This window comes from Eurosta solidaginis, chromosome 2, assembly GCF_040869045.1.
Source record: "Eurosta solidaginis isolate ZX-2024a chromosome 2, ASM4086904v1, whole genome shotgun sequence".
In the NCBI taxonomy this organism is placed as follows: Eukaryota; Metazoa; Arthropoda; class Insecta; order Diptera; family Tephritidae; genus Eurosta; species Eurosta solidaginis.
In genome coordinates this window covers 241172999-241181322 of record NC_090320.1, presented here as the reverse complement: position 1 = coordinate 241181322, position 8324 = coordinate 241172999, and the positions used below count along the sequence as shown (strand labels likewise).

Genomic DNA, 8324 nt, shown 5'->3' with positions numbered 1-8324 from the left:
ACACCCATCCCGATATTTTTGGACACGTATTAGCAGTCGACCGCTGTTGTAAATTACTACCGTTTTGCGCAATTAAATATTTAAAAATCAATTCTCAAACAAAGAATAAATAGCTTAAAATAAAGCAAATTAATACCAGACATCAAATTTAATTATTATTTCAGAATTTCAAACTGAAAACGAAAATTCAAGTCTTTTTCAATAATAATTAAAGATCAATGGCGAATAGTCATAGTCAAAATGAAATAGGTTTTATATTTAGTTGCAGCTTTTTTGACAGATAGCTCATAGACAATTATGTCAAAAAACTGCAACTAAATTTCAAACCAATTTTATTTTAACTATGACTATGCGCAAATGTTTAGTTTTTACGTTGCTTAGTAATTATTATGAGCATTATATCTTTTTATAGTCAAGTTGTGCATAATTTCCTCAACCGGAACATTACCATATTAATGTCTTTAGTCGCTGTTTACACACTTCTCTTTTGGAGCTGCGTAAACACCGAGATCTATGTATGCAACAATTACATTTTGTTTCAACTCTTAAAAATATAAAAGTGTGAGTTCAAAATCAACAAAAAGTTCCTCAATGAAAACAGAAGAAAGATAGCACAAAGCCAGTCGCCGAGTATAAGGAAATCGGTGCCCGTCCTCTTACCTGATAACCTTTTCTTCACCAAGTAACGAATTCCAGCACACAAAATATTTGTGTGTAAACACCGACTTATAGTACGATCGTACCTAATATATTATAGAATCTGGCTCATGTTGTTGTTGTAGCGATAAAGAGGGAGTTCGCCTCATTCTCCCTCTTGTTGTTAAGCAATGAGAAATAGTGCTACCTTCATAGCTTAGGTACACTCTGCACATCGGTCTTGAAACTTTCCGTCATTTGCCGACGAAAATATCGTTCCAATTATGCTCATGCGAGAAATTGTTTTTCAGCTTTATCGGCTCGTTTTTCAGTGCCAGTTAAATTTGACCTTTTTCGATAACAATACACTCGTGCTGCTCTTCTCAGCTTAAGCGGCCGAAATGGCAGGTTAAACTCTAGTCAACTTTGACTAGAGCTAAAACTCGTACTGAAAAAACGGAGCCTAGTTTAAAGTAGAACTTGTTGGCAAGAGTGATTCCCTGATAAGCGAAGACTTTCTATTTCAAAATTATTGGTACCAACATTATCGTGATTGCCAGGTAACAGTTTTGAATACACTTTGTATGATGACTCCTTACTTAACGTAAGACTTATGTCAGGTAGCCTGGCTTATTACGTTTGGTTGGTTTCCCTTAGCCTTTGCTAGAAAGGGATTGCTGACGTGTTTTGCTCGGCTCGAAAAAATTCGTACCTACCAGCATTATATAGAAAACAAATTATTGATAATTATATTTATCAAACAACTTTAGAAAAAAAAGACAAATAATTATTATGGAACAAAAAATTTAACATTTTCATTCTATTATTTTGAAGCGAATAAGGTCACAACTATTATGTCCCTGAAACATAACAAAGGTAGGACATATTTTCACGTTAACGTTCAAAAACAAAACACCACTTACACTAGTAAAGTCCTTTCGATCAGATTTTGTATTTAGCGTCAAAGTTTTAAAATGTATATTTTAAGTATTCGAAAAGTTTACAAAGCTGCCGCGCATAGAAAATTGTTTTTTTTTTTTTTTTAATTAAAAATCCAGTTTCAATATTTTTGTCACATTTATAAATTTTCTCTTAAAATATGCATTGGTTTGAATATAGGAATGTAAAACCGTAGAAAATTTTACATATATGTATTTTGTGGTTGCGTGTAGGAAACTATTGACAGTAAATAGAAAACTTCCTACGTTTTTAATTATATTACTACTACATACGAGTACACTCACAAATTTCAAGGGCCAATTAAGGGTGACATAACCAGATAAAACAGCTGATCGAACCAACCTTATGGCAATCAATGTAATCGATTAAAGACCAAATTAAACTTCCTTAACGCTGACGCCATAGTCGTAACCATATCCATATCCATCTCCAGTGTGATATATTAATGGTGCTTTAACCTAAAAATCGTGAAAATTTCATAAAAATGAAGAAAACGCAAAAAATTAGAAACATATTTCACAAAAAATAAGTCTCTTAGTCAAACGTATCCAAAACAATAAATAAAATATACAAAATGTTAGTAACTCAAATATTTTTAGGTAATGGATATGGCGAAAAACCAGAAACCAATTCGTCGGCTATGGTATGGTTATGGCGTTAGCACAATTAATCGATTACATTGATTTTCATAAGGTAGGTTCGATCAGCTGTTCTATGTGGTTATGGTTTTATGGTTATAAGTCACCATTAATTGACCTTTAATGGTGCCATACCATAACGCCATCATAGCCAACCAATTGAGTTTTGGTTTTTCGCCATATCCATAACCTAAAATATTTGTGTTGGTGAATTTATTAACCTTTTGTATATTTTATTCATTGTTTTGGATACGTTTTGACTAAGAGACTTATTGTTTGTGGAATATGTTTGTAATTTTTTGCGTTTTCCTCATTTTTATGAAAATGTCAGCTGTTTAAGTGACCGACACCTTTAATCGATCACAATGGAGATGGTTATGGATATGGGTATGGTTACGACCATGCCGTTAGGGTTAAGGAAGTTAATTGGCCCTTCACAGTGCCAGCATATTGCTGTTTAAATGTTTTTGTATTCAAGAGTCGAATGTACCTTAATTTAAATTTTTTCTAATTACGCTTATACTGCCACAATCATACAAATTTTGAAAGCTGTCTGTTTTACTAGCAATATAGGAGTATTACATCGATCCATAAAGATTTTTTTTTGGATTTTTCTTATTCATGGAGAGAAAAGTTGTAATTTTTCAACACAAATGTTGGAGCTATTAAAAAAATGTGTGACATCACTGGTGCAGAATGTGAAGTCAAAGTTAAAATGACGATAGTTGCTGGGGTACAACAGGGTTGCATGTGCTTTCGAATATCTTTAATGAAAATAACAATTAAAATTTAATGATAATTAGTGCATTTCCTTTGATTATTATATTAAAAGAAGGTTTGCTGTAGCAAATTTTCACACACTCTTACCAGCTTAATATATTTATAATATAAAGTTCTACAAAATATTTACTAAAAAGACGCTTGCAAAGTGTACAACAGAGCAAGTGCCGTTACGACCGGAAATGCCGTTTGATAACGGTCAGCACATTTTAATTGGCAAAAAGTCTGCCATTAATACTTGGTTCCTAATATTTATGCATTTCGAAGAAAATACAAGTATTTTATTCATAAGAAAATGCTCACCGATTTCCAAGACTTATGGTTGACAAGTAGAAGAGGCGCACTACCAAAAAGCAATGAAGTGCAGACAATAAATGTGGCGAAAACTTGGTAAGTTATGGCATAACGGCATCTGCGAAAGTATTTTGAGGGGGTCTAATTTTTTTTCTTAACTATTTATTTACAGTGAAAAGATGCGTTTAGCTATTACGCAACTGCGTAATGGACTACAACGTACTTTGGATGTCACGCTTAAAAATCAATCCAATGATCTCACTTTTCGTTCGATATCATATCTCTGTTACATTACTCTAAGGGTGCACGAGTTGCAGGTTAACGATTTGTTGAGTAAGTGTTGCGTGAAATAAAGCAGGAATAGTTCTTCTTTTGCCATATTTTAAAGAAGTATTAACCCGATATCGTAACCGACCACGTATTTCCTTACCCTCAGCTTGTTAGGGGGTCAGAATATACCCGCGGTAGGTAGGCCTGTCGTAAGAGGTGACTGAAATACCAGATTCAAGGGGCTGTGTAACGCAACCCTTCAGGTTGCCAGCGCAATATATAGCTTCTCCAAACCCAATTGTCAACCTCACCTATCCGTGGCAAATCCTGTTTCACTAACAGACGAGGATCTGGCAACCCCAAGCTCCTTATGGAACTTGGGGGTGGGGAGGGAGGTATGGTTTGAGGTTTAATGTGGCCATATAAATCGTTCCCGAGATGATCGGGCTATCACCTTATTGGCGCTGTGTTACCGGAGCGTAGTGGATATGTATGCGGCAAAGAACCATTACATCGATAACACTCCCCAAAGCCTTCGGGGAGTAACCTTATCGCTACAACAACAACAACAACGTTTTCCTTCTTTTGGTTTGTAAAGATCGAAGCTTATTGCTTGTCGGGTATATTGTTGTTGTTTTTGTGATGGAAAAACACTTTCCGAAACCGGCGATGCCCCTCGTAGGATACGGATATAGCGCCTCGCGCCTGTTACTTGTTGTTATTGTAGGAAAAGTATTTCGCCTTGCTCAATTAGCACGAACACTAGCAGGATAGTTATCATTGGCCTCTGACATAAATAAAAGTAAATGTTAGGCACGATAACCTCCGAAGAGGTTTTAGGACTAGCTTCTCTTCCAATTTGCGTCGTGCTCCTTCATTAATTTTTCCTATAAATTCGCGGGACGAGACCTACTTGTTTTCTGCTCACTCCGAGCGACATCTGCAGCGCCACTTTGAAAAACCTTGTATCTAACATATTGATATTGCTTTGCCCGGGGCGTGAACTATGTATCTTTGGTGTGGTAGGCGGAGCACGCTACCAACATACCACGGCGGACAACAGAAGAGAAGAGTCACACCTATTGGATGGAGCAAAGCACTGCTACAACAACAACAACAAGAGCTCAGATTTGTTTGTATGTCGCAAGCATTGTTTCTCTGTTTACTCACAAGAGCAGCCAATGTGACTTGACGATTTTATATCTACAAATTGTCATCAATATCCTATCAAGGAAACTTGCTGTTTCAACAGGGGTGGACCATAATGAGAGGGGTGTTAGAGGCGTTGGATTACAATTAAAGAGATGGTTGGTATCATGTGGGGACACATTGCAAGCGGGTATATATTTTGTATGTAGGGGTTGATTCTGGATAGGTAAGAGTTTAACCTGTTACATTATCCAGATCGAAGATGAGCTAGAGTGACTCGTGTTTCCCTGGGGAGTGTGCGTTCCTCTTCCGGTAACAAGCACCATTATAGTACTAGCTCGACCATCTCGGGAACGATTTAATATAACCAGATTGAATCTTCTACGTAATCCGTTAACTACTAACACAAAAAACTTAAAAATTAGGAAATCTTTAAATTGCAGTTATTATGTATTATATTGCCAAATATAGGAAGATCCGAAATGCTAGTGGCGCAGAGTGGAAGTTTGTCCGCCCTTAAATTGCCAGTTAAGCGTAAGAGCAGGTATTTATGACTTTTTCAAATTTAAACCTTGTCAACTTTTAATTAAATTCTTTCTCGAAATCAGCCAATCATATGCTAACAATACCTCTTCTCGAACGAAAAGAAAAAGGCAACCAACCGTGAGAAATTCTATTGAGAGCACTATATCCATTACGGATTATACACAGTTATTGGATGAAACAGAAAAATTTGTTGAATGGAGCAAATCCACAGAGGTTATAAACAAAACCGTGTCCAATGTATGTAGTGTACTAAGTTAATTTTTTTGCATTGGAAATTAGTATAGTTTTTATGCAGATGACAAAAACAAATGGTCATGGTGGTAGTAGAACAACTTGTATACATATACGTGCGATTACTATCAACGAAGTAGATAATCACCACGCCGAAAGTTATGCACCAAATGAAGAGGGATTTGGTAGTACTACAGCAGATGAATTTAATACATTGATGCGAATGATGGAAGGTAGATTTGAGATAGTAAATTTTAGGATGTTCATTAGTAAATCTAAAATAATTACCTTCGCAGACCAACCCGAAACAAATGCGAAATCCACAAAAAGAAAGGTTTGTAGTAGTAATTATTTCTTATACTGACCTTATAAAAATATTTATTTTTAATATATGAAAAATAGATAATGGAACCTCCAAATATTTGCGAGAAGCGACCAAAGCTTAGTAATGGTAGGCAGTGTTGATGTCTAGAAATTTAAAGAAATATACTCAATTAAAATCTCAAATACCTTTTACTCTTAAAGCTTCTGCAAATGCAATGTCTCAGGTAGCTTTTGAAGAAACTGAAATACCAACGGCACGTAGTGCTGAAGCAGCAGATAATTATGTGACTGATCTTTTTAGTCCGGCAAAGGAATTCAATCATGACACTGCCACTTTTGATGAAAGGTAGGTTTAAAGCAGTACAATGAAGATGTTTGCAGTATTGGAAATAATTTCTTATCCTTTAATTAGTCATCGTGATGAGGTAACTGACGATGTGGCCAACGGAAACATGAGTGACATTGATGAAATTGCTAAAAAGAGGTATGTGGGATTGAAATTATCCTAATTTAATAACTGACACATATTTCACTTTCAATAGTTGCCAAGCAAAGGATAACATTATTTACGAAATATACAATAAAAATAATAATCGAAAAGAGCTGAGTGTTTGCAAGAACGATACGATGCTTAACTGCGATAAACACCAGGTGTGTACATATGTACAATTGTCCTAATTCTTTTAAAGTTATCTATATATATAATAAAATAATAAAAAAAAAATTTTAAGTTAAACGGTTTTATTGAAAACAATACATACATTAAGTAGTAATAATACTTAAAGATAGAAAATAATTAGGTGGGTCCTAGGTACCTGTCATCACACTCCTCATCAGTCCAGGGCGTTGATCAGACAATTAAATAAAAGCGTTGGATGCGTCAAATTTCTAGTGATAGTCATATACAAGACCAACTGAACCTTAATCAGGTTATGCTACGCCTCACATTTTAAGAAATTTCACGCGTCCAACGCTTTTATTTAATTGTCTGATCAACGCCCTAGACTGATGAGGAGTGTGATGACTAGTACCTAGGACCTAACTAATTATTTTCTATCTTTAAGTATTATTACTACTTAATGTAAGTATTGTTTTCAATAAAACCGTTGTAACATAAACAATTTTTTAAATTATTTTATTTTCAAGTTTTTAGTCTTTATTTAATTGCCTAATATTTCTCATTCTATTTAGTTCATTTAGTGACTCATTATTACGAGGACTCTTTCCTGACAATTTGTTAAAACCTAAGTCCTCAATACATAATCCTTCCAAAGACTTTACTCGACTCTGCGCCACGTATGCTTGTCCCTCCTCCAACTCCAAAATATTTTGATGTCACTTCTACTGGACTGTATGCAATATTTGTTCCAAATATGAGCCAAATCGGGCATCATATGTCGCTTTCTATTCATGTATGTATTATGTGTTCCAAATATGGACCAAATCAAATCGGACCACAAATACGATTTTTGTGAATATCTCTATCCTTGCGCCACCTAGCGGCGATTTTTTTGATAGTTCGCTTTCTATTCTTGTATATATTATGTGTTCCAAGCACGAGCCAAATCGGACCACAAATACGATTTTTGTGAATATCTCGATCCTTGCGCCACCTAGCTGCGACCATTATCTAATATCTAATCTAATATCTATTATATCTAATATCTAATATATATTATAAATGGGAAAGTTTGGATGTTAAGATGTTTGGATGTTTAGATGTTTGGATGTTTGGATGTTTGGATGTTTGTCCAGACGTTTGTCTTTGTGACTCAATAACGGAAGAACGGCTGGACCGATTTGGATGAAATTTTGCACACATATAGCCAATAGTCTAGAAGGATCTACTAGCTATATATTTTTCAAAAGGGGCGTGGTCCCCGCCCCCTAGGAACAGTTATAATTTAATTATTATATTTTTTCGTCTTTGCGACTGAATCACGCCAGAATGGCTACACGGATTTTGATGAAATTTGGGACACAGACAGTAGTCTACTAGCGAAATTTTTTTCGAACATGGAAAGAGGGGTGGGGCTCCCATGACCCTTCGAGAAATTATTTTTCATAATTTTTACACATTATAACTTTACGTATACTGGCCTTCACCAATATCACAGACTCAAGGGGTCAAATAAGTCGAGGGCTTACAAAGTAAGTAGTGACACCCTCCGCCCGCCCCCCTTTATCTCCCCCTCTGGTGTAAAATCCATAAATTGTTATAACTCAATCTAAATTTTCTCCTAAATCAATAGTTTTTGGTATCTGGTACATACAGAACGAGATCTAGACAATTTTGGAGGAACGATCAGTGGTCCTCTCCTCTACTCCCGCCATCCGTCCTCCATCAATTGTTTTTATTAGCACGCTTTTATTAGCTTTACCTGTATGTTTCTATCTAACTTTTTATTCGCTCCAATGCGCCTGCTGCCTTATTAACATGGTTTTATAATTAGCTTCACCTTATTTGTAATCCCGTAAGGGTCATATCGAGACCCT

At 35.5% G+C, this 8324-nt stretch overlaps 1 protein-coding gene across 7 annotated transcripts in view; it reads left to right on the top strand.

The window, feature by feature from the left end:
• LOC137240730 (uncharacterized) overlaps nucleotides 1–8324 on the top strand; it is a 66322-nt gene that overhangs the window by 2524 nt on the left and 55474 nt on the right. The window contains exons 2-11 of one of the 7 annotated variants that reach the window (XM_067767359.1): nucleotides 3164–3404; nucleotides 3481–3641; nucleotides 5199–5271; nucleotides 5336–5510; nucleotides 5569–5737; nucleotides 5801–5838; nucleotides 5907–5955; nucleotides 6030–6174; nucleotides 6241–6312; nucleotides 6371–6479. In XM_067767359.1, coding sequence (XP_067623460.1) covers nucleotides 3310–3404; nucleotides 3481–3641; nucleotides 5199–5271; nucleotides 5336–5510; nucleotides 5569–5737; nucleotides 5801–5838; nucleotides 5907–5955; nucleotides 6030–6174; nucleotides 6241–6312; nucleotides 6371–6479 — 1086 coding nt within the window. In that variant the 5' untranslated portion in view covers nucleotides 3164–3309. Of the gene's footprint in view, nucleotides 1–2712; nucleotides 3405–3480; nucleotides 3642–5170; nucleotides 5272–5335; nucleotides 5511–5568; nucleotides 5738–5800; nucleotides 5839–5906; nucleotides 5956–6029; nucleotides 6175–6240; nucleotides 6313–6370; nucleotides 6480–8324 lie in introns of those variants that run through there. The other 6 variants (XM_067767358.1, XM_067767357.1, XM_067767356.1 and 3 more) reach the window with 6 other exon arrangements.